Below are 23,811 nucleotides of genomic sequence, written 5' to 3' on the forward strand. Positions count from 1 at the left end.
GGAGGGTGTGTGTGTGTTGGGTTTTGGGGGGGAGAGGGTGTGTGTGTGGGGTGGGGCGTGGGGGGGGTCAATGACACACCTAGGCAAGGGTATTCTTTGCGCGGAGCCACCGGGCGAGTGTGGGAAATTTGCTAAGTCGTTATCATTTCATTTTTCCGCTCCTCCTCCTCGTCCGCCTCCTGCTCAACGTTTTTAAAATTACATTTACCTGCACCTGCACTCGTTTCTGGGATTCCGAAAACGGGCTGCCAAGCTGAGCTCAGAAGCCTTAGAGACACCTTAAGGTTTTCCTTACCTGTGCTTGTGACAGATTTCTTCTATAGATTGTGGTTACATGCTTGATTGCCGTACAATATGTCGTAGGTACGATATGTCGTCCACAGCGCCCTTAAGCAACGCATCTGGCAGCGCATCTGGCAAAGGCACCAACCAGCAGGTTGCAGACTACCAGGCCATTGCCGTACACGACCGCTACTTCTCCAACAACACCGCGCGGGGTACCACCAAGCCGCCGCATTGCGGGTTTTTCAAGAAGTACGACGAGTCCCGCGCCCTTTACGGGCCTGCCGTACTTGTGGCTGACATCATGGCACGTTTTTTTTTGGGGGGGGGCCGAGAAGGGGGAAGAAATAAAGGCGACTACATGAGCCTGTTTAGGAAACCTACAAACGCGTCTGGACTGTTCCTGACTAGGCAACGAGGACTTAGGGTCTCAATGCTGCACCGCTGTACCTGTGCCGATACCTGTGGTGACCGCGCACACTGCTTACTGCCGTTCTCTCCCCCTCTCCCTCTTCACTCGTTCGTGGTTCGTCTTTCCATCTCTCACCCTTCTTCCGAATCTCCGGATCCTCCGCCTGTCCCCTCCACCTACAGATCAAGCGTGTGTCATCCTACTACGTTCTGACCAACCTCATTCCGATCCTGCTCATCACCCTAGTCGCCTTTGTGGTGTTCTTCATGCCGCAAAACGAGCTGGGAGATCGGATGGGTGCGTGTGGGCAAAGGGGGGGACCCGAATGAGCAAGCGGGCGAAGGAGTGAAGGAGTAGTAGAAGGTGTGAAGGTGTGGTAAGGCGCAACATAGCCCCAGCGGCATAAAACCCTCAACCCCCACAGTCAAACCCCCACAGTCAAACCCCCACAGTCAAACCCCCACAGTCAAACCCCCACAGTCAAACCCCCACAGTCAAACCCCCACAGTCAAACCCCCACAGTCAAACCCCCCACAGTCAAACCCCCACAGTCAAACCCCCACAGTCAAACCCCGTAGTAGTAACTCGCAGCACCACATCATGCCCGGTATTACCCGGCCATCTCTCCCCCGCGCCTTTCCCACCTCCTCCAACGTTTCGACCCCCCCCCCGACTTTGAACAACCCCCCTCAACTAATCATAGCCTTTCCGCCAAAGTATTTTCCCCAGGAAAAGGATTTCCGGTCTCGTACCTTCTCCGAGGGGAACCACTAACCGCCAACGTTCACTAACCGCCAACCACCAAGCACACCTGCTGTTGTTTTCGGGCTGTGTCTGCTGCTGGGGCGTTTTCACTGTTCGTGTGACCAGAGGAGGAACAGCCGTACGATGTACAAAAAAACGAGTTATGTCGCCTTCCCTCGCATCGCGGACTGGACGGGTGCCGTATCTTCGGGGCTCTAGCGCTCCGTTATTGTTATTATATGGTCCACCACGTAACCGTACTAAAAACGATTTACCGTCCATGGGCTCCCCGGCTTTTACGGACACCCCCACACTTGTGCGTGGAGCTTGAAAACTTGTAGTAAACGTGTAAACTTGTTATTGGGTTTTGGGCCGTATTGGGGCGTACTACTTCGTTCGTTCGCCAGCTTGTCCTGGTTCTACATGCCATGATGCCTTTTTTTGTTGACCCTTCGTAACGCTCTGTCTGTCTGTCTGCCTTTCAGCTGTCCGGTGGCCGGAATTGCTGATGTGCTGTTGGGCCCCGCCCGGTCCCCTCCCTGTTGCCGCTGCGACCGCTGTAACCCTGCCTCTGTTGTTGGCTGCTTTGTCGGTTCCCTGGCCGGGCCGGTCCCCCCTCCTCAGGTGTCGTGCTGACGATGTTCCTGTCCCTGACTGCCATGCAATTCGTGTTTGACTTCCCGCCGGCCAACTACATCAACGCGCTTCAGATGGTGGGTTCCTGCGGCTCAAAATCCTTCCAGTCCCAAACATTGCTGCTTGCAAAATCACTTTATTTATAATTTGAGTTCTTTAGTATATAAAATTGAAAGTAACTATATTTTTAAAAATTATTATAAAATTATAATCTTGGCGCAGGTGGTTCTGGTGAGCTACATCATGATTGCGCTGGCCTGCATTGAGAGCCTCATTGTGAATCGAATCGCCACGGTTTCGGAGTTCTTGGGCACCAAGAGGACCTGTGTACGGAAGTACGACACCCTTCTAGCCAGGTACGGCGCTGATAAAAGAGCAAAGGTTAACCGCCGGGAGAGGGTTTTGTTGAAATGAGGAATAATAATGTGTGCGGAGAGAGAGAGAAAACCTCTCGTCAAGTGTTTTTCAAAGAGATGTGCCAGAGCCGCAGAGTGGCATCAAAACCCGGAACGGAGGGGAGAGGGTAAAGGGATGAAAAACAAGCACAGGTATAAAACTCTATCCGCGGAAGTGTATGTCTGTATGTCAACACCGCAACAACGAATGTCATCAGTGACAGACTCTCAAGTACGTGGGGATCCTGTATTATTTGCTGGTGTCTGTATGTCTGTATGTCTCTCTCATACCCAAGTGGAGGGCAAGATAGGAGATAGGATTGACGGCTGTTAGGAGGTTGAAAATTGGGGGAGTAGTAGTAGTAGTAAGAGGAGGAAAACGACAAGGTAACGCTCAACGGCATCACCGCCCTGTTGTCCTGTTGCCCTGCTCGAGTCCAGGGGGGCCTTCCAGCGCTACCTCGCCAAGGAGTTATTCCCGCCAGGAGGCCGCCGCGCCCACTCCTTCACCCACCACCTCACACAACACGCCCCAGGCCCAGGCGCCGCCGGCAATGGCGGCAAACACTACGGCGGCGGCGGCGGCGGCGCCGCCGCCGCCGGTAACCTTGGTCCTCGCGGCGGCCAGGGGCGCACGGCGCCGTGGACGACGGCGCGACCTGGCGTCAGGTTTCAAAACAGCCGTGGCGTGGCGACGTCGACAGCGAGGAGTTCGGCGACGAGTACGACGGCGGCGGCGGCGGGGGTGGGGATGTGGGGTGGGGTTGTAACTGGACCCGCTGTGAGTTGCCGTAGGGAGGATTCAGCCCTCGTCGCGCCGCAGGTGAGCGGGAGGTGAGGGGGGGAAGGAAAGAAATGGGCAGAAGATGTTGGGGGGAGGTGGAGGGGGGAGGTGGAGGGGGCCAGACCCCCACCTGGATCGGTGGGGTCGGTGGGGGCGGGGCAGTGCGGAGATTGGAGATGGGGTGGTTGGAGATATCCTCTCTTCTCCCCCGGGAGGCAGATCTGGACTTCTCCTTTGCCGGACCGTTTAACAACCCCTTTGCCTGCCTGTCTGTTAGACTGTCTGTCTGTCTGTCTGTCTGTCTGTCTGTCTGTTTGACTGTCTGACTGTCTTTGGTCCTAACTCCTGCGTACCCCAGCTGTCCTGCTTTCACCCAACGAGCCCCCTCCTGCGCTACCTACCACCGGCGCCCGCCCCAACACCCCAGTTCACCCAGCCAGCCTTCCCGCTGCTAGCCACACGATTACAACACCCCCTGCCCCAGGGAACTCCAATACCCGCACTGCGCCCACCTACGCCACCAACCACGCCCTCAACGACACCCGCACCAACGCCAGCGGAGGCAAGCCTCGTCCGCAGCTCCGGAACCGCCGCTGCTACAGCCGCCGTCACCGCCGCCGCCAGCGTCATTCCCCGGCATCGCACCGGTAGCGTTTCCGTCAGCATGTACGGCGACGCTGACGACGACAACAACCCCGCCGACGCGCCGCCACCGCCACCGCCGACGCATGCCATGTCACCCTTCGCTTCCGCACGCACCCATACGTCATTTGCCGTCACCCATGATGACATCTGCCTGCCGCCTGTCAATGGCGGCGGCGCCGCCGCCCCCAGCACCACCGCGGATGCGCGTTCCGTCGGTAGCGGCAGCCGTGCGTCTGTCATGTTCGCGAACGCGCGCGCCAGCTGCACGGCCATGCTTCAGCGCTGTCGAGCGCTGGGATTGTGGCGATCCGCGGGTGCGGTGGCGGCGGCGTTGCGGGGCTGGATAGGGGGGGTGGTCACGGCGCCGCGACACCTGTATCAGCAGTGCAAGGAAGACCCCGTGTTCGCGTCCTTTGTGGCGGCGCGCGTCGACAAATGGTGTTGCATCATCAGCGTGACGCTGTATGTAGTTACCATTTCTGTGCTGCTTGCGATTGAAGTACGTGTGGGAGACCATAAGATGATGCTGGGAGACAGGCCGGGCAACATGTGAGAGGGATCCCAAAGGGGGGTGGTGTCAGGTTGGATAGAAGAAGCTGACCACAGGAGAAGAAGATGATGGAAATGGAGTTTTTTGCGTCATAAATTTTGCGACGGAGGTCAGGAAAAGCGAAGGAAGCAAAGTCAAGCAAGCACACCGGTAACGTGTTGTGGCTGTTGTTTTGATTGTTTTGTCATTTTAATCGGTTATGGCTCTGTCCTGCTGCACGCTGTGTGATTTAGGGAAATGTTTTCCTCCTGGTTTCTCACCTCTCATCACGGGTGATTCAGCCCCAGCAGTAGCTTTCACTCTTTTCAGATCCTTTCAGATCTTCTTAGAAAAGCAGGAGAGGCGGCAGAAGTTGTACCTGGAATGTGCCTGGGGGGGAGTGCAGGTAGCTGCTGTGTGGGTGTGCGCGGACATGCCGTGCGCGCCGATTGAGCTTTTAGCATTTGGACTCAGCGGCATGCAATTGCGCCTCGACGATGTGGTCGTTCCAGATGTGCAGATGTGGGTCAAAAATAAAAAAAAGATGAGCGCAAAGTTGGGGGGCGGCGGACGCCAGGGAGGCTGGCAAAAGGGGGAGAGTAGGGGAGGGAAAAGTTGCACGACAATTCCGTACCTCCGTACTTTCGTACTCCTAGCCAGAGGAGAATTATTGACGTATATATAATGTTTTCCGGCTTGGGACAATTGTTTTGAATATTACTGTATGCAAGCAGGAGCAGGATTACTGTATGCAAGCAAGAATATAAATCCGGGAAGAGCGGCTGGTGTCCCTGCGCGCGCACATATGCAAAGTCCAGCAACTTAAGATGCGCGGGGGGGGTGCCACAAGGCCTCGCTGGCCAGTAGAATGTGAGGGGGGTGACCCTCTTGTGGTTGGGCAGTTGAAGGCACCAACGTCGTCTACACCATATATCCTAGCGATTGTCATTGTCCACAACATACCGCTGTTGCTCCACCAGCAGCGGCCTCTTTGGTAAACTAGTACATGGTAAACTAGTTGGGGTTTTCGTTAAGACGTTGCGCATGATCCGTTGTAATAACTACTCCTAGGCTGGGCTGGTCTATATGCTGGTCCAGGTCGGCAGCAAGAGGGCGCGGCTCAACATGCGCGCTGCAACACAAACAAGTCATAACCAGTCCGATGTCGTCCTTAATACGCTAATCCCCACAGGCCTTGCCGCCGTCTTATCGCCAACTTTTTTATTGATGGTCAACCTTTGGTCAACCTAGTCGTCACAAACTGTAACCTTCCATCTGCTATCTGGAGAGAACTCTTTAGTAAAATGTTATTACACGCCGCATGCGACGTAAATGTCGAATGCTACCTCAAAAATGCCCTCCCTCTCTCTGTCATTATTATCAAGCCTGACGGCAGCTAACTGGCTGACTGGCTGGCAGGCGCGGCCGCGCCAGGCGGCCTGTGCTGCCCAAGTGGAAAAAAACCAGCCCTTCATTTTTTACCATCATTTGCCGTACCACAAAAAAAAACCTCCCGTACGTGACTCAGGTAATCATGATGCACCAAAAGATGGCATTGACGCATGATGTCTTAATAACTACACACACATGTAAGTGTGAAACATAAAAATACACAGCAACATGTCGTCGACTGTTCGTCTCAGGAGCAGTAATCATGCACGGCCACAGCTGGTGGCCCTGCTGGCTCTGCTCTTCACGAGTCTGGAGAGCCTACTGTAACAACCACACACACACACACACACACACACACGCACACAAAGCGTCGTCGTTGTTTTGGAAGCTCCAGGCATGGAGAAGTTCCAGTGTTTCGGAAAACGGCTCCTGTGGCCCCTCCGCCTCTCAGAACAGTAATTCGCAAAATATGGGTGGTTCCGGTTCCGGCAGACCTAAACCCCGATTCGACGTCAGGAGCCAAGGGGCTTCATAGAAACTCACGCAGAGCTTCACGCAGCAGTAGCCACCCTCCAGGAACATCCATCCTTCGGCGCCTGGTCCGTTGTGGACGGCTGGAGGACGCAGGACTAACGACGTTCGTTGCCTCAAATAATTTAAAGGGATCACGCACTTGACCGTCACACCGACTGACCTGCACACATACCGCTGGGGTTGGTAGGACTGTGACGGAGATCTTGGGGCGTGCAGAAACGTCGGGCGTGCAGCTCAAAAACATGGCTCCTTCACGGCCTTCATGGCAGGCCATGACGCGCACTTTTCCACCCTACTTGCGCGACTGTCTGGGAGAGCGCGCACGGCTAGCGCGCGGCTGGCCGTGCGCTACCATCGTGTGCCAGACTCATTGGAGGCAGAGCGCGTGTTCTCGACCATGAACTAAGTAACTACTATAAGAGACAAGCAGCGGAACCGCCTTCAGAAGGAGCACCTCACTGCGTGTGTGTGTGTGCACCTGAAGACTCAGCCGCGGTTCACGGTCAGCACTTTTCCGTATGCGCTGGCCCTCAAGCACTGGCGCAACAATAATACGCAACACCGCAGGGGGGGGAACCCCCCGGGATGGAGCCTGCTGTGAAGAGCTCATTGGCTTGTGCGTTGTGGTTAGATGAAGGCTGCGCGCGTTGCCATGGTTGGGATGCACACCACACACGATCGTGAATATAATGCGGATAATCCTGGATGTTGTGGTGCGGCCTGTGGCCCTGTGGTGGGGGCGGCTGGTGGCGCCTTGAGGTGGATGTGGTGGTGGGCCCACTGTGATGAATCTGGTGGCTTTGTGTTCCTTCTCCTTACAGGGTGGTTAAGCTTCACCAGTGGCCTCCTTCCCGAGGCAATTCCCTGCTCTCCCCTTCTAGAGGGGCACCCTAAACTGTGTGCTAAACTGGAAAGCATGTTCAACCTTAAACGAGTACGTGTGGTGCGTCCTTCTCAGACATTCATTCAAAAACACATCAGAAGGTGGCTCTGAAGGAAAACCCTCCAGTAGCCACCGAGGTGGCTCTTGTAAAAACAATTCCCCAAAAAATTATCTCCTAAACACACTTTTGCTGGCCACCGCACCACAACTCCTCATCGGTTTGCATACTCCATCTTTCCTGTACAGCCAACGTACTGCACACCAGATTCATCACTGCCAGGAAAATGCATTTCCTGAATGCCTGTTTACATCTTGCACTTGACAAGTCACCGCACACGTACGCGCCCGTTGTGTCTGCTATGCCCGTTGTGTCTGTTGTGCGTACAAACAATCGCCACAACTTATAACCCCACTGCCGCCATTACAACCAGAAACACCGGTGTCGTGTTTGGTGAGATGGATGCGCCGTTTCCTCTGTTTCCCCCTCTTGCGGCAGAATACACCAACACCTTTTCTCCCTCCCTTCCCTCCCTTCCCTCCCTTCCCTCCCTTCCCTCCCTTCCCCCTTGATCAGACCATTATGCATCCTTACCATCCTTTGTGCTCCCCCCGTGCGGCCCTCTCTCAGACAGATACAGCGCAGAAAGTGCGAACTCTTACCAGTTGACAGTTCCGGTCGGAGGGCGGTTTTGCCTCGCTCGGCTCGGCTCCTTTGGTGGAGATGCGCCGATGGTAATACAGTCGTGACAACTTGTGCGAGCAGCATGTCGCTACAAAAACTCCGTCATTAGCTATTAGGGTCTACGAACGGTGACAAGAACAACGACCGTCCCGCCCTTACTTTATCAACGAACGACATTGAAAATCGCAGGCTATGCTGTCAATATTACTTTAATTCACAAATGTAAATCTGTATATCTACACGCGTAGATGCAGGGCTATATATGCGTTTTGAGGCCAACCGACAAAGCACAGCCCTTTGCTTAACATTTGCGAAGTATGCATATGCAGGATTGGAATGACGAAACGCACACATACATACGCGCAGAAACACACACACACACATACACACACACGTACACACACACGTACACACACACGTACACACACATACACACGCATACACACAAGCATACATACACACATACACACATCGCACATACATCACCACGCACCCAAATCCCATTCATGCGCAGATAGACAGACAGACAGACAGACAGACAGACAGAAGGGACACACCGGTCTTAACGGAATGTGTGACGACACATCAAGCGTCCTGAGAGTAGTACCCCAGAACAATCCGAAGGTACTGTAGGAGATCGAGTAAAGCAAAATCAAGGACAAAAATATTTCGAGCACCCCGACCTGCTGCTACTTAAAGCGCTGAGCAGCCCTTAAGAGCTGGGAGATAGAAATGTAAATAATTGGAACGTGTGTATTGCGGCACGTGCAGGCGAAAATTCCGAACAGGGTCTACAAAACCACATGTTGCATCCACATGGCCCGGGTGGCCACCCCCAGTGGAAACTAGCAGCCCCTTAGTAATAAATATGCGCAGCTATATACAGCTGCAGGTGGCCTGCGCCTTCGTTCAGTGCCGCGAGCAATAGCTTACCGGCAAAGATTAGAAATAATGCGACGAGCTTCAGCACTGCCTATCAGCATTAGTGGCAGCACATACATACATGCATACATACATGCATACATACGTCCGTACATGATCCAAGGTGACGTCATCATCCGTCGGTAGCGCGTCTGTTTTTTCAGTTCAACACGCACCCTGCAAGTCCACCTCAAAATCTTTAGTAGTGACAATCAACGAGACACATTTAAACTGTCCTATCATCGATGCCACTTTGCTTGCAGTAGCAATAGCAGCAACAGCAGCAACGGCAGCAGTAGCAGGTTCCTGTAGCGGTCACAAAGTAACACTGGTCCGCCGATGCGAGGTTCCGCAGCACTTCTCTCCCATATTCACCAACCGTACGTGCGTGTGTGTGTGTGTGTGTGTGTGAGTGCGCTGATCGGCAACCATCACGCTTCTCTACCATAAATGGCCGTATACCTTCACTACGTCCGCACCGCGCACGCTGCGGAAATGTATGGCTAAGATATACAAGCGGTCGTCGTCCTCCAGGCCGCCTCCTCGATAACACACCAACGTTCAGGCCATGCTGCCCGTCTTGGCCGCCAATCAACCTTACACAAGCAGGCAGCGCTGGTGCTGCTGCTGCTGCTGCTGCTACTGCAGGCGGCTACGATACGGGGCACACAGCCGTTGTAGTAGTACCAGGCAGTACCACGTCAAAACAACACCACGTCGTTTCATCAGTATAAAAAGGAGTCCTAAAGGGAGGTCCCGGTCCTATCAGGTGCAACAAACGGGAAGCGGGAAGCATAAGCAGCAAGCCCAGCAGCTCAGCTCTAGGAAAAAGCAAATGCCCAGCTTCGCAAAGTCCTGGTCCTGGTCAAGCATGCAACATATACACTGACACGGCGGTGAGCCCCCCGGCCCCCGTAGGGCTCCCCGCGTTGACGAGATGATTGCTGACCAGTCACGAACACGAAGAGGACCTTCTCTAAACATCCGAACCAGAAGGGCCCCAGCATATGCCCCTGTGAGTGCGCCATAATCTTCGTACCTTCCGTAGTGTCCGTACTAAACTGACGTCGCAAACGTAGCCGGGTTAGGTAGTTAGTTAGGTAGGTAGGTAGGTAGGTAGTTAGGCAGGTAGTTAGGTAGGTAGTTAGGTAGGTAGGTAGGCAGGTAGTTAGGTAGTTAGGCAGGTAGTTAGGTAGGTAGTTAGGTAGGTAGGTAGGTGATTGCTGCGGAGATTGCTGCAAAACAAAAACGCATCAGCTGCGCAAACAGGTATGCCGGGAACCTTGGCTGTCCATTGTTTGGCTTCAAAGAAAAGGATCCTAAAGGTCATCATTAACAATGTCACAGACTGAATGCCGATGCATGCGGGCGTATCCACATCTCCAAGCGCACCCGGCGCTAACGCCACATCAAGAACGTCAGGCAGCAGATGTCAGGCAGCGGCAAGGCAGCGGCGGCGGCTTTGACCAATCCAACGGCACTCGCAGACCATCAGATGCAGCGCCGTCGCCTTTACGGAACGTTTGGTATAATGCGCGGATCGTTGAAAAGACCGTTCGAGCCACTGCCGTCAGCCGGGGCTGCTGCCGCTGCCGCCACCTTGGGCGACGCTACTTGCATCCCGGACAAGTCGATATGTGCAGAGGCAATCCGTCCTGAGCTCCGGCCCCGAATTGTTGGCGACATTCCAAGGCCCACGTCCGGTAAGGTGCCAATGCTCCCAGACAACGACAGCGTTGCGCGCCTGCTTGCACCTCTTCCACTGCCTCCGCCGCCGTCACCGCTACCAAGCTGCCGGCTGCCGGATGAGATTTGTTGTAGCGGCGGTGGCTGTTGCAGGTGCGGCCTTGTGGGCCCTGCTACTGCCAACGGACGCAAAGAGGGCAGCTGTGGTAAGGACTTGGCGGCGACGAGGGCGGCAGCGGCGTTTGCAGAGAGGCGAGAGACGTTCAGGGAGTTGTTCGACAAAGACCGCTGCTGCTGCCGCTGCTGCTGCTGCGGCGGCTGCGGCGGTGACAGCACATCTTTGCGCAGAAAAAAGCCTTCGTCGTGTTCGCCGTCGCCGTCATCGCCATTGAAGCTCCCAAGTGATGTGAGGTAAACTGGCGTGGACCCTCGGCGTCGCTGCCGTCGCCGTCGGATCCGGCGAACCAGCAGCAGCAGTCCCAGCGCCGCGCCAATCATCAGAGATCCGCCCACAACTACGACAACGGTGATCAGGAGCTCGCTGTTGCGGTGCCGGTGGGGGCTCGCCGGGCTGGGCGGTTCGCTGAGTTCCGACAGCGCCAAAATAGTGACGATACAGTCCTGGCATCGGCGAAATAAGCAATGCCGTGGGCATTGGAAAACTTTCACGTCTATTTGTAATTTTTTCCAAGGCTTGTCAAGAGTCGGCAAGGTTCAAGCCCTGCGGAAATCATCTTATGGCTTTTTATTTATACGTATATTAAATATCAAGCAGCGGCTTGAAGTCGGGCAGGTTCGGGAGGACATAGAGGGAGAAGTAGGACAGCTCTGGCACACAAGAGTTATACAGCGGACAGGTGCATGCATGCATTCCCGCTGCACACACACACACACACATGCCGTCGTTGCGTGCCTGCGCGCACCGGAAGCCGGAAGCTGTTCCAAACACTTAATGCGGTAGGGCTCCCCCCATACATGTGGCATGTTGGCATGGCTGTTGCAGATGCATTGTACGAAGAAGGCGGGAACTGAGCTCATGCTATGTTCGCCTGGTGCTCGTGCTTCTCATCGCGCACGCGGTCCACCTGTGGCACTGGTTGGTTCCGCACACCCATCCGTTTAAGAGCAGGACCGCACCGTGGCATCCCGCACATGCCATTCCCCTACCCCGGCCCCCATTCCCCCAGCCTTGTAGCCGCACAAGGTGGGTGCAGTAACCGCGTCACCTGCAGCGATTTTTTTCCGTTTAGGGCGGGTCTCAATTTATTTCAACCTAAGTAACAAAGTTGCTAGGGTCGTCGTAATTTATTCCTATAGTGTGAGGCGGTGACTCACCTGTATGGTCCAGGTCTGGATGAAGTCGTTGCTAAACAACTCCTGGGGCCGTCTGACCGCGAGAGAGGCAGTCACGAACTCAGAAAAGTTGGCCAGAGTGGCTCTGGGCAGACCCCGCGCTGTGAGGTTCACTTCTGCCACCACTGAGCCGCTGCGGAGGCCTAAAACTTCAAAGCTCCAGACGGGTAGTCGCGTGGCCAGGGCCAGCTGGCGCTCAGTCCTGCGGTGGGAGGGGTTGCCACGTTTTTGTAGCGGGTTTTGTGTCCGGTTTTAGTTGGGGTTTTAGTAAGATTTAGTGCGTTTTAAAAGGTTTTGCGCGTTTCAATTAAATCATAGAGAGCTCGTGTGTGCCTTTTGCGGAGCAAATTCGCTAAAGCAGAACTGGAGAGGGGAACGAGGTGGTGTCACTAAAACCCACTTACTCGTTTCGAAAGTCTTCCAGGAGGGCTCCTCCGCCATCCCCAGAAAACCGACTGTACGACGCTCCGACAAGCCGCAACTCCACTTGGGCTCGAAACACTCGGTATGCTCCCTTGTAACTGGGCTCCACAGCGTCCAGAAAGAGGCTAGCGATCAACGTGGTTGCGCCGCCGCCCGTGGCCGACCCGAGAGGCCCCGGGGAAACCTCTATGCCGGTCGCTTCCACCGGCACCTGGCACACAAACTTGATCTTGTGGTGGCAGGCGCGTAGCAGCAGTAGCGGGCCGGCGTCACCCGGGGGTGCAGGTGTGCTGTAGCCTGCAGCAGCAGCAGCAGCAGCTGCGCCCGGGACGGTCACGGTGGTGGTGTTGGCAGCAATGGCAGGGTCGGCGGCGGCTGGCAAGATGGTGAGGCTGGCGCAGCAGCCGCTGGGGCGAGGCAAGGCTAAGGCGATGGGCGTGGTTGGCTTGAGGTTAGGCGACTGAGGTGATGATGGCCGCGGAGGAGCAGTGTCAGAGGCACTCGGAGGCGACTCCGCTTGAACAAACGCGACGTCTAAAGGAACCCCAGGGCTTGGGGCAGCCGGTGGCGATCCGGGCGGCTCCGGCGGGTCGGGCTCCGCCCTGCAGGTGCTGTCCACACCAAGCGCACCGCTAGCCCAGAGCCGCGCCGGAAAATCGGGCACGACCCGTGGGTCAGTCAGGACGTACTCCAGAGGCGGTTTACCGCCCTCTGGACTCGGGCTCGCGGGTTGCTGCTCCGGGGGGCTCACGACGCCCGATGCCAAGCCAAACCAAAAGTCGTACATTCCGCCGAGGTCCTTGGCGCCAAAGGCTCTGGACACGGCGTCTAGTTGTGCCTGCGGTGGCGGGTACGACGGAGGAGGATACGTGAGGGGCGGGGGGAGCACGAGAGATGAACGGGCAATGAAAAGCTATTTAGGATGGCTGGATAAAGTGGGGCCGCAGGGGCCCTAGTTCAACTCCACATCTTTAAATGTATATCTATATACTAGTCCATGGCCCCCTGGCTTTGACGACAACCCCGGATTCGTGCGGAACCTGTATAACTTGTAACTCCTGGGGAGTGGCAAGGTCTGCACTTACACAGTGCGATCAAGGGAAAATACATAAAAATCGCCCACACAGCGGCACCAGTGGGCCCACACCGCCCACACAGCTCCCAAATGCTCCTCCTATCCCTGTTCCTTATCCGACTCCTATCCTTCTAAAGTCCCTCCGACCTGCTGATCATTCTCCCTACCTGGGATTCAAAGGCGGCGAGGGTGCCCCGCGGCGCCAAGTCCGCACACAGCTCCGCCGATACCGCCCAACTTGCCGCGGTGTGGCAGGCCAGGTAGCGCAGCGTGACGCCGCCAACAGTGAGCACTTCCGAATCGCCTGTGTAAAGAGAACGCGATCTAGATGTTAGTGTTAGTGGTGTGCTGCCTGCCTTGAGGAAAGCAAAACGATGGGGAGGAAAAGGCTAAATTGGGATGTCGCATTCATCGCATCTGGACAGCAGCATGCAGGTCTAGGTAGGTGGGTGGGTGGTGGATGGGTGGGTAGGGGCCATATCCTGCCCGTATTAACAAACATGCATTCGTGCCTGGGTTGTAATGGGCTGAGCGGCGGGAGGGCAGTGCTGCGGAGGCCACACGAGCAGCTTTGCCAAATAAAGTATTCTCTTTGCGCTGTTAAGTGGCAATGTTTGCCGATTTGACGATTACAGGAAGATGACACCATCGGTGCGGAGGAGGGATCAAGCGATATGCGCGGTGATATGGTTTTTATGCACGTAATGAACCTTAATAAAGCTGCAAGAAAGGCATAAAAAACATAGGGCAGGTTGCGCATCCCCAGTAACCACTTACATTTGGGTCTTACAAGCTCTGCTGACAAAGCCGTACTTGTGTTAATTGCGCTCTCGGCGGTTCCCCATGGCGGCGACGGAGGCGAGGGACCCCTCGGCGGCGGCGGAAGAGGCGGTGAAGGCGATGGTGGTAGCGGTGACGGCGGAGGGAAAGCAGGACGCGGGAAACCTTCTGACCGCAGCGGTACCGGTGGTGGCGTTACCGACGTCCCGTCCAGCGTCACGGTGGTCACTCCCAGTGAGCCCGTGAGAATCGACAAAGCCCGGCGACGGCTTCCGGCCGTGTGGCTGCTTCCGCGGGGCCCCCATGACGCCGCCAGGATGGTTCGGCGGCGCGCTCGCGCTGGCGGCGATGAGGAAGTGTTTTCAGGACCTGGGCCCAGTGGGGGCAGTGGGGGCTCCGAAGGCGCCGTTTCTGTGGTGTGTGTCTTGGGGTTGATGTTGGAGAGGCCTGGTAGCGGCAGCTGCGGTGGAGGGTGTTCCGGCGGATGCTCCGACGCCGGCCTTGTCAGAGACTTGGCTGTAGGTGGCGGCGGCGGCGGAGCGGATTGCGGTGGTGATGGTGATGGCGATGGTGATGGGGCTGGAGACGGTCTAGCGGGTGCCGGGACGCGACAAACAAAGGCGTGAGCTACAGCACCGTCGTTTCCGCCGCCCTGACCCGTGGGTCCTTCATCACAGGCCTGGAAATTGACCTCCAGCTGGTATGCTGTTTTCGTTGTTGTGTTTTTGCTGTTGTTATTGCTGCTGCTATTCCCGATGTTGTTGTTGTTGTTGCTGCTACGGCTGCTGCTGCAGGTAAGGTTTCGTGCGGCGCTGCTGATGTCACATGCGGCTACTGCTTGTAGTGTAGGGCCAGTGGTGAGGGAAGCGACCGCGTCGGCAGCGTCACTTGTTGCTGGCGGCAGAAGCGGTGGCGGCGAAGGCGGCGGCGGCAGGAGAACCACCCGTACAGTAGCGCAGAGCGGGGTGGATAGGGTGTCGTTTGTCTGGTCTTCCGTTCCAGCAGCTGCTGAGGCCGACGCAGCATTAGAAGCAGTTGCTAATGAGGGGGCGTCCGGCCATGACCCGTTAACGTAGCCCACGCCTGGGATAGCCAACTCGCGGAGGAGAGCCGTGCTGCTACCGGGGCGGGGCCGGTCCAGGAAGCCCAGAGAGTGGCGGTTGACGAGGGTCGTTAGTCCAACGGAAAAAAACCTGCGGGAATCATGTAATCCTGCACTGAGCGACGAATCTTTGACGACATGCATAGGGAATTCATTGAAGGACGTACTCGTCATCCCATTGAGGTCCAGAGCAGCAGCCCTCGGCTAGTAAAGTCGACACAAGTTCGATTTCGTCGATGGATGACAGCGGCGTCAGGATGCCTCGGCCCTGCCCGCGGCTTTGGCAGGTTGCCATCGCCCCCGTAAAAGTTGAAGCCATCCAGTGGAGCTCGTATCGATACCTTCCATCAGGGGTGTCCTGAAACTGGATGGCATACCGGTATCTCAACCCTTGGGCTCCGTACCCTAGCCGTGGGCAAAAATGAGATGCAAAATAGCCATAGGAAGAATACTTTAGATACTAGATGTCGTTTAACCTTCTGTGCACTTCACGCCCAAGGTGGCCTGTCGCACTGTCATGGAGCGAAGGGCTGCGGATCGCAGCTGCTCGACTCACCTCCTTCCAATAATGTTGTTAAACAATAATAGGCAATAAATCCATAAAGCGTAACCCTCGGGCGGTGGAGGCTGTAAGTTCGTAGACATCCAACTTCCTTCTGCCGCTGGTAAAGGCCAGCATTCGAACCATCATGCATTACTTCTACATTAGAGCCAAGAAACAATATTGGTCCCCGTCCACTGTCAACGTGCAAAATGGAACCGGCCACGAAAGTAAAGTCCAAGGTTAACTAGGCCACTACCCTATTTAAAACCTCTTAACTTCTGGGAAAACGTAGCTATAGCTTAAACTCCTAATTTTTACGACGAATGCTCATTCTGTGCTCAAAGTAGCCAGGAATACTAACCGCACACGACTACTCGAACTTCTCTGTATTTGCCATGTTGAGCACTTGTAGTTGATTTGCAGGTGCACGACAACAAGGAAGGAGCTAAAAACTAGCACTCAACTGGACACCATTGTAGACTGTATCGGCACCGTGGTCACACTTTCTTTAGTACGAATCCCACGGGTTCCCAGCTGCCGCCACAGTAGGGGTTCACTACTGCTTGCCATTGCGCATCCGAGCTAGGAAATTAAATTTGTGTGCATTTTACCTACAACAGAGGATCGACTATGTGTATTTCTCGCATTGTTCGGTCATCATCCCAATCTCCATTGTCCAGCCCGTTCAAAATGAGCATACCCATATTGGCGAACAGCTCTACCCCTAGAGCCTCTTTTATTTTCCATTCGTCTCAATTAAGGAGGTTATTTGTCCACTGTTTTGCAGGGAAGCGGAAAACCATAGCGATGCGGGACTCCTTGTAAACAATATGCGAGATACGGAAGTGCACATCAGCCGAAAACTGCCAAATGCTGATGCCTTTTATGTCATCTTACACGTTCCCGAGAATGTGGCGCTGCTGAAGAGGCCATCACTATATTTTGCGGCCGTCAGCATGTTTCGGCGTGTTGATGTGCCGTGCTTATGCTTCATAAGAAAGGACAACATTCTGCCAGACTGCAGCCCCAAGCCGACTTGACAACACCTCATCACTGATATGCCGAAGGGCTACTGCTTACTAGGCGCCCACAACGCGCTCGTACTTGTGAACTGCTGACGCTTTATGGAAAAGAACACCCAGGTTTTAGAAATTTTAAACATGCCCTTCCGAACCTGAACCTTCCGTCATAGTGCTTTTGGGCCCGAGCATAACAAGCGATCCAAACATGAAATCAAAACGACCGAAGCAGGTGGCAGGGCGCTGTCGCTCGGTCCGGTGATAGATCATTTTCACGTGTTTTATTTTACAATTTTTTATCAATCGTTCGATTCTCGCTGACGACGACAACTCGCGGTAAAATCGCGCGGCCCCTGATGGCCAGCAAGCAAGGCACATATGACACTACAAGCCATCCTTTTTTTGGCAGCCTATGTAAACATCGTCAGGTAAACTCCCGAAAACCCTTGATGCTGCGGAACGAGCCGCACCTCTCGCAATAGTTTTGGCGTTCGGGACTTTTACACGCAAGTCCTACAAAAGCTCCCACCAAGTACTTTCATCCACATCACACCCGGAGAAATGAAAGTCCGCCTGCAACAAAAAAAGGCAGCTTGCGCGCGTCTGCAACCTGTCTACTTTACCCCCAAACCCCCACCCCACCACCCGGACACCACCTGAGGGCCCACAGTCCACAACCAACATTCCGAACCGAATGCCTCCCAACTCCTCAACAAACAAAACGCACAACGTATCTGATCTTCCTCAGCAGTACGCCGTCTCGCCTGCATTAACCCTAACAGCCCAGCGAGCCAAGGGCCCGAGTCCAGAGCGGATGATCGGCCGGCTCCCGCGGGCACCCTCCGTTCGTATCTTCCCCCCACCATGCCCAGCCCAGCCCAGCTCAGCCCAGCCACAGCACTCACTCTAACCGCGTACAGCCCCTCCACCTGTGCAGCTATTACTTGTTCAACGCAGGTAATCAGGCAGGATGAGGTCCCGCCCTGCCCAGCTTGGCGGTAGCTGAGCGCCTAGTCCCCCAGGGGCTTTGGCCCCTGAACCCCCGGCGCTCCATTTCCGCCCAGCGGTTGGGGCGCTGGGACGCCTCATGGGGCCCCAGGGTCCTCCTCCCCGAGCAGGAAGACACGATTGCTTCACTGGTCGATGTCACCATGGCCCCCAGCATACGGACAATCTTTCCCCTCATCCCACCGCCTTCCCTGTCCATGGGATCTCCGCAGGGCGTCGGCCTGGCCAGTCGGGTTGCATGTCCCTTTGGTTTAGTCCGCCTGGTTAAAACCCTGTACCCGCCGTTTCCCCCCAAAACCCCTTATCCCGCGCCGTCACGCGACGCCGACACGATGAGCACAATACACCTCACACGCCTCTCCAATCCTCGTTCCCCCCCCCTCACACGCCTCTCCAATCCGCTTTCCCCCCCCCTCACACGCCTCTCCAATCCTCTTTCCCCCCCCCGCACACGCCTCTCAAAACATCGTCCAACCTGAACGAGCCCCGCCCCTCCAGTCATTCCTCCCAGTGACTAGCTCTGATTGCTCCCGCTCGCACTATGTCAACGCGCCGTCAATGCGCGATATCCGTCGGGGAGCTGGTGAGAGGCATTAACGTCATGTTGGATGAGAGCAGTTCCAGGCTCTTTTCGTCGCCAATCGCGGTAACGGCGTCCTGCCCTGTTCCGAAGGTCCACCCAGATCCTAGGTACTTGCGCACTTGGAGCGCCTCCACCACCGACAAGATAGGGTACTTGTGAATGTCTGAAGAGGAGAGGAGAGGGCGCAGCACAGCAGCAGGATACAGCGGGACAGTAAACATGGGGAGGAAATCGCAGGGCGCCCCCCCTTCCATTGCCTGCTCTGGCCACTGGGTGCAGCCCCGGAGCCCGGGGGCACAGGTGCCCAGGACAGGTGGCCAGGACAGGTGCCCAGCACAATTTAATTTAATCCGGCCCCCCTTACGACGCGGGGTCCAATCATTACTCCAAAACATGCATGATATGATGACAAAGCATGGCAAGCAAGAAAAGCTCAAAACACGGTAGCTGCTGCTGCTGCTGCTGCCCCATAAGAAGCCACCTGGCGTGCTGCAAGAGGTAAAGGGCCGTGGAAATAGCTTAAAACTGGCCAATAGACCCTGCAGGTGCGCAGGGGACAGGATATAGCAACCTGCAGCTTTGCCCGCACAACGCAACATGAATGCTCTGCTCTGCTCTGCCCTGCCCTGGCCAGGGCAGGCCTGGCCAGGCCTGCTGATCTCCCCTGCACCGTGAACCTCAGATTGATTGGCTGCGGTCATGTATGTCGTACGCGCATGAGCTCCAGGATTTAAACGCCAGCACAAATCCATGAGCTCTTTTCGTCTGCGACACATGGGCATATTCCGGCCCTGTGTCCGAAGCTCCCCGGTACGCAGGGGGGCTAGGACAGCGCATGCATGGTATATGACCCTCCCCGGCATGGGCGCCAAGGGCGCCTTGGGTCACGGTTGGCAGCGCACCTGTTGTGAAGGTGTAGATCTCCTCGCGGAAGTAGACGATACAGGCAAAGACGAGCACAAAGAAGAACTGCGCGCGTGGTGGGTGTGATAGGAGGGTTGTGGCGAGAACAAACGCAGTCGTGTGGCCGTCCATGGCGTGCATGTCACAGGACTGTTGTGAGCGGCGTGACCAAGAATGGATTCAAGTGAGGTAGTGAGGAGCTGCAAGGTGCTTTGTTGTCTTTTTAACAAGATGGCAGTGACATGCCAACTCATCATCGCCATCCGGGTCCGCCTGGTCGCGCATGCATCTTACCCCTATTTGCAGCCAGCGGTTCGGGTTGCTCGTTCGCGGGGGTGGAGTAGCTGCTGAGCTGACGATGGCAGATATCACCTCGACTGGTGATGAGCTTGCCGCTACTTCAACTACGACCGCCTGCTGAGACTGTGCTGGGGCTAGCACAGGTCCACTGGAGCCTGACTTTGCTGACATAATTGAGGGCTACTTTTATGGTATTAACAGGGGTAGCGTTGAGCACAGAACAGATCGGGGAGCAAGAGTGTAACTCTTTCAATTGTGTGCAACTGCCTACACTTGGGAAACCCCAGATGAAGAATAGATCACATCAAAATCAAAGCACTTTGCCACAGTCTTTAAGATGTAATCTACCCTGGCTCTGCGCACGCCCTTTTTCCTCTTCAGCAGTCGTACGGAACAGCTTGTTTAGATTCATGGCCCATTGGTTGCTTTACATTAGGCTATCATTTACATTTGACTCTTGCACCAAATACACAATGCTGGCGCTCAAGTGCACAGTTACACGACAATTCAACGGGCTTCGCAAGGCCTCTCTCCTGTTTAAGGGAATGGACTTTCACTGCAATTACTATAATAACTTCTTATTGAGCGGTGCTTGGCTTACCTGGATACCGCTTCCCGCATTATGGCGAATTGCAACTGGCAACGATAACGGCTGTACGGTTTCAGAACTGACAGACAGCATTTGCATTTGCAATCTAGCCAATTTGATTTAGAATGCCTTGAAATGGACCCGGACCTCGAGGCCCGGGAAAGAGCGTCACCAATAGCAAGCTCTCTAGCTACCCGCGTCGCGTAAATCCATCAAGGCACCGACTTGCCTGATAGCAACTCATTTATACAGGGCTTCATCTCTGCATGCCTTTATTGCTTAACAAGTCGTAGCCAGCTCACTCTATCGGGGAACGTCAGCCCAGGACAGTCCTGGGCAATAACTGGGCAGTCACTGGGCAATAACTGGGCTGTCCACTTACGGTGCGGATGCCTCGTTCTGTTTCATACACAGGATCAACGACCAGCGCTGAAATTTAGGCAGCCTCTCTCATTTTTTCCCCGGTATAAGTCCTTACATTTTATGTTACGCTTATGTGCCTTCATACGTCTGTAAAGTCGTTGGATTTGGTGCGATTACTGTTTATCTAGCGCGTCTATGCGTTTGACGTGCGAAGCCATCTATCTAGAGGCTTCTTCAGCTGCCCAGCGGCTGTGCGTGCGGCTCCACCGCCAACCAGCTTGCACCGCAACTCCTGTACCCCACAACTGAGCCCCAGCCCCAGCCTCCCAGCACCAGAGCCCAATCAAGACCCCTCAATAATGTCAAACTATCCACCCCCACATGAAACTATATACCTCACGTCCAGCAGCTGTCCCAGAGGCACTATCTGAACATCGGATACATGAGCACTCACGCGTCGCACTCCATGCATCCATCCACGGCAGAGTATAGATCGCGCGCAACAGCGCGCCCCATCCTTTCATCCATTCAACCATTTCGTGGCTATAATATTGATTTGGCAGAGGAGTTGTTTTCTGCACACTCCAACATCATCATGCGCCGATCTCGGAACTTGAGCCTGCAATCCACATCCTGTCAGCCAGGGTCCCATCCCCGTCCTTGGCCAGGGTTCCCAATCCCATCCTTGGTCAAGGTTTCAAACCCCATCCCTCCTCAGACAGGGATCCCGTTCCCATCCTCACCCCGACAGCAATTCCCATCCCAAAAGTAGTGTAGCACGCCTAATCCCAAATCCTTGCCTTGGGCCCCACATCCCATCCTGACGTCGTCACCCTATTCCCCATCCCGCCTGATCAGTACCTGCCCCCAATCCCCCATCTTTGCAACCCTCTGTTTGACCACGCAGAAATAATCAATCGCCTCGGTGTCCCCCTTCCCTCTGTCGTGTTTCGAGACTGCGCGCAGGCGGAGAACGTGCTAAAGCCGAGTGTTGCAGCATAAGCATAACCATAAGCATAGCAGTAGCAGCATCAGCATTACAGTGTTTGAGGCAGCAGCGCCATCGTGGAGCGTGTTCACCATGAAGCGCCTCTACACACACATATACACATACATGCACACACATTCACATCAGAGGGCGCCGCCCTGTCCTGCAGAGTGCAGACGACTCAGGTCCCCACTCCCCGGGGCCCGGCCCGGCTCGCTTAGCAAGTCGCTAATGAGAAGCGAGTGACACACGTCCGCCACACGTTGTGTTCCAGTTCCTCCTAAACGTGAAGCACGGTTGCGATCAGCGGCGTGGGCAGTCCTAGCACCCCCTTTAGCGGGAGGGGTGCGGATGGGAAGTTGTGCGTGATATCTCGGTGCTGCACCACTCTGCGGGGCCACACGCACAGCAATACGCAGGCGCGTTAATCGTTTTGAGGATTGGATAGATATTTGAATACGGAACCTTTGAAAAGAAACAAATTTGTTATCTTCAAAAACGAAAATTTCGCATGCTGGATAAAAATCTAAAAATGGATCTCTGAATCCTGTTACCACAAAGCGAGCTCGAAACCAAGTTCGGTGCAAGGTCAGAGGCGCAGAGGTTGATGCAAGGCTTTAGGGATTTCCCACCACACCTGCTTTGCGTGTTGATGGTGAGCGTGATGGTGTGCTCGGTGGTGATGGTGGGCAGTTGTAGGCCCTTGATGCCCCACGACTGAAGCAAGTGGTGAAGGGGTGCCAGCGGCCGCCATGCGAATGCGGCATCCATCTGCATGAGGGGGGGGGGCCTGATAGCGTCAGTGGACGGGTGAGCAGGTGCACATACCTCAGATTACATTAGGTCCATCTTAAGCTCCGTGTCGTGTAGCAAGTCATTCATTGCATGCGGCCTGCCGGGCCTTACGATGCGCCACACTCATCTACTGTACTGCACTACCTGCATGTGAACCTCCGGTGTGGGGGCGCCCTGGGCCGCGGTCTCCAGCCCAGCCGACGCGCCTTGATGGGACGGCTGCGCTCCGGAACCTGCGCCTGCTGCACCGGGCAGCGCTACGACGGCGGCGGCGGCCGAGGAGGAGGAGGAGACGCGCCGCAGTACGATACGATGGCACCGGATGCACTCCACGTACGGTAAAGTGAGCAGGCGTGCGGCCGCCATCCATGTTGCGATGCCGATGCTGTGCGGGCACCATAGCACGTTGGACTCGAAGATGGCAAACCTGGGGAACGCAGAGGGCGAAGCAGCAAGCGAGTGGTGCGACCAGGGAGCGAGAGAATGAAGAAAGCGACGAGACGAGAAATCGGAAGGGAAACGGGACTGCGCTGCCCACATGTTGGATTGAACCGTGTGTGTGTTCATGGATAAAATAATAAATAAAGAACTGTGATAAATGAAGAACTGATAAATAAATAAAGAAGTGTGATAAATAAGGAACTGATTGAAAGCGGGAGACGCGCGAGGTAGGGCCCAGCGGAGGGTCCAAGGAGCGCATCCTTTCCTTTCGGGCAACCAAAGGGCTCTGCAGAGAGAGGGAAGAGAGGACGGGAGAATCGAAAACCCAAATGGACCGACCCACGGGTCATTTTGTGGATTGCATCTTTTTTTGTCAATGGTTAAGTCCGTACACCGTCGACTTTTCATGTGTTTGGAAGTCTCTGTTCATCCGTCCCTACAAGACAGGCTAAAAATGGTCTCAAACAAATGTAGAAAAATGGGTTTTGGTGGCTCCAGGAGTGGCGCACTTTGCATAGTGGTCTTGGAGGATTCGTCGCGTATCCCTAGCGCTGGTGGTACCGGCTACCAGCGCCAGCGTTCGGCTGAGCGCCTCCTTCACCTCCGATGGCAGCTCTTCTGGTGTCACCGCGACTTCGACAAAGTCACCGCCGCTCTCTGTCAAACTGCCTCCTCCCGCCACCGCAGAGGCGGCATTGCGAACATGCACATGGGAAGCGAATAGACTTTGTAGCGCCCCGTATAGGCTTGGCAGCGGTCGAGCCATTTGGGAAGATATGTACGAGTGAAGAGTGCGCTGATAGAGGGGATGTGAAATGGTTTTCTTAGGTTGCTTCTTGGTAAAATTTTGGTGGCGATTGAGCTGGGTGCGGTCGTGCAGCTTCTCAACTTGCGAATTGCGTCGCAACTTTGGATTCAACATCGGTTGACAGGCCGTACACGACGATGGCTGCCTTGGTCGTGCACTCAGCCCAAACAGGTGGCCTATAGTTCGCCATATCCATGAAGATTTATCAGAAT

The 23,811-nt window shown here is 55.2% G+C and overlaps 5 protein-coding genes across 5 annotated transcripts in view; 2 read left to right on the plus strand and 3 right to left on the minus strand.

Moving 5' to 3' along the window:
• Nucleotides 1–2,488, plus strand: part of VOLCADRAFT_91876 (uncharacterized protein) — a gene marked incomplete at both ends in the record, with an annotated part of 4,099 nt that extends 1,611 nt beyond the window's left edge. The window contains 4 exons of the mRNA XM_002951275.1: nt 364–574; nt 877–991; nt 2,063–2,151; nt 2,297–2,488. Coding sequence (XP_002951321.1) covers nt 364–574; nt 877–991; nt 2,063–2,151; nt 2,297–2,488 — 607 coding nt within the window. The remainder of the gene's footprint in view (nt 1–363; nt 575–876; nt 992–2,062; nt 2,152–2,296) is intronic.
• Nucleotides 2,489–2,745: 257 nt separating this feature from the next.
• Nucleotides 2,746–4,451, plus strand: VOLCADRAFT_91877 (uncharacterized protein; the record flags this gene model as incomplete). Its single annotated transcript, XM_002951276.1, has 4 exons — nt 2,746–2,764; nt 3,098–3,250; nt 3,293–3,303; nt 3,738–4,451. The coding sequence occupies 4 exons, from the start codon at nt 2,746–2,748 to the stop codon at nt 4,449–4,451; spliced, it is 897 nt and encodes a 298-aa protein (XP_002951322.1).
• Nucleotides 4,452–11,559: 7,108 nt separating this feature from the next.
• VOLCADRAFT_91878 (uncharacterized protein) lies at nt 11,560–15,903 on the minus strand (the record flags this gene model as incomplete). Its single annotated transcript, XM_002951371.1, has 6 exons — nt 11,560–11,610; nt 11,861–12,080; nt 12,283–13,139; nt 13,544–13,680; nt 14,154–15,271; nt 15,815–15,903. 6 exons carry the CDS (start codon nt 15,901–15,903, stop codon nt 11,560–11,562), a joined length of 2,472 nt encoding a protein of 823 aa, XP_002951417.1.
• A 2,481-nt stretch (nt 15,904–18,384) lies between these two features.
• VOLCADRAFT_91879 (uncharacterized protein) lies at nt 18,385–19,786 on the minus strand (the record flags this gene model as incomplete). Its single annotated transcript, XM_002951372.1, has 3 exons — nt 18,385–18,575; nt 19,315–19,381; nt 19,610–19,786. The coding sequence occupies 3 exons, from the start codon at nt 19,784–19,786 to the stop codon at nt 18,385–18,387; spliced, it is 435 nt and encodes a 144-aa protein (XP_002951418.1).
• A 2,049-nt stretch (nt 19,787–21,835) lies between these two features.
• Nucleotides 21,836–23,557, minus strand: VOLCADRAFT_91880 (uncharacterized protein; the record flags this gene model as incomplete). Its single annotated transcript, XM_002951373.1, has 4 exons — nt 21,836–21,944; nt 22,193–22,326; nt 22,495–22,777; nt 23,301–23,557. The coding sequence occupies 4 exons, from the start codon at nt 23,555–23,557 to the stop codon at nt 21,836–21,838; spliced, it is 783 nt and encodes a 260-aa protein (XP_002951419.1).
• Nucleotides 23,558–23,811: the final 254 nt, after the last annotated feature.

Source organism: Volvox carteri (genome assembly GCF_000143455.1).
Source record: "Volvox carteri f. nagariensis unplaced genomic scaffold VOLCAscaffold_23, whole genome shotgun sequence".
NCBI classification, from domain to species: domain Eukaryota; kingdom Viridiplantae; phylum Chlorophyta; class Chlorophyceae; order Chlamydomonadales; family Volvocaceae; genus Volvox; species Volvox carteri.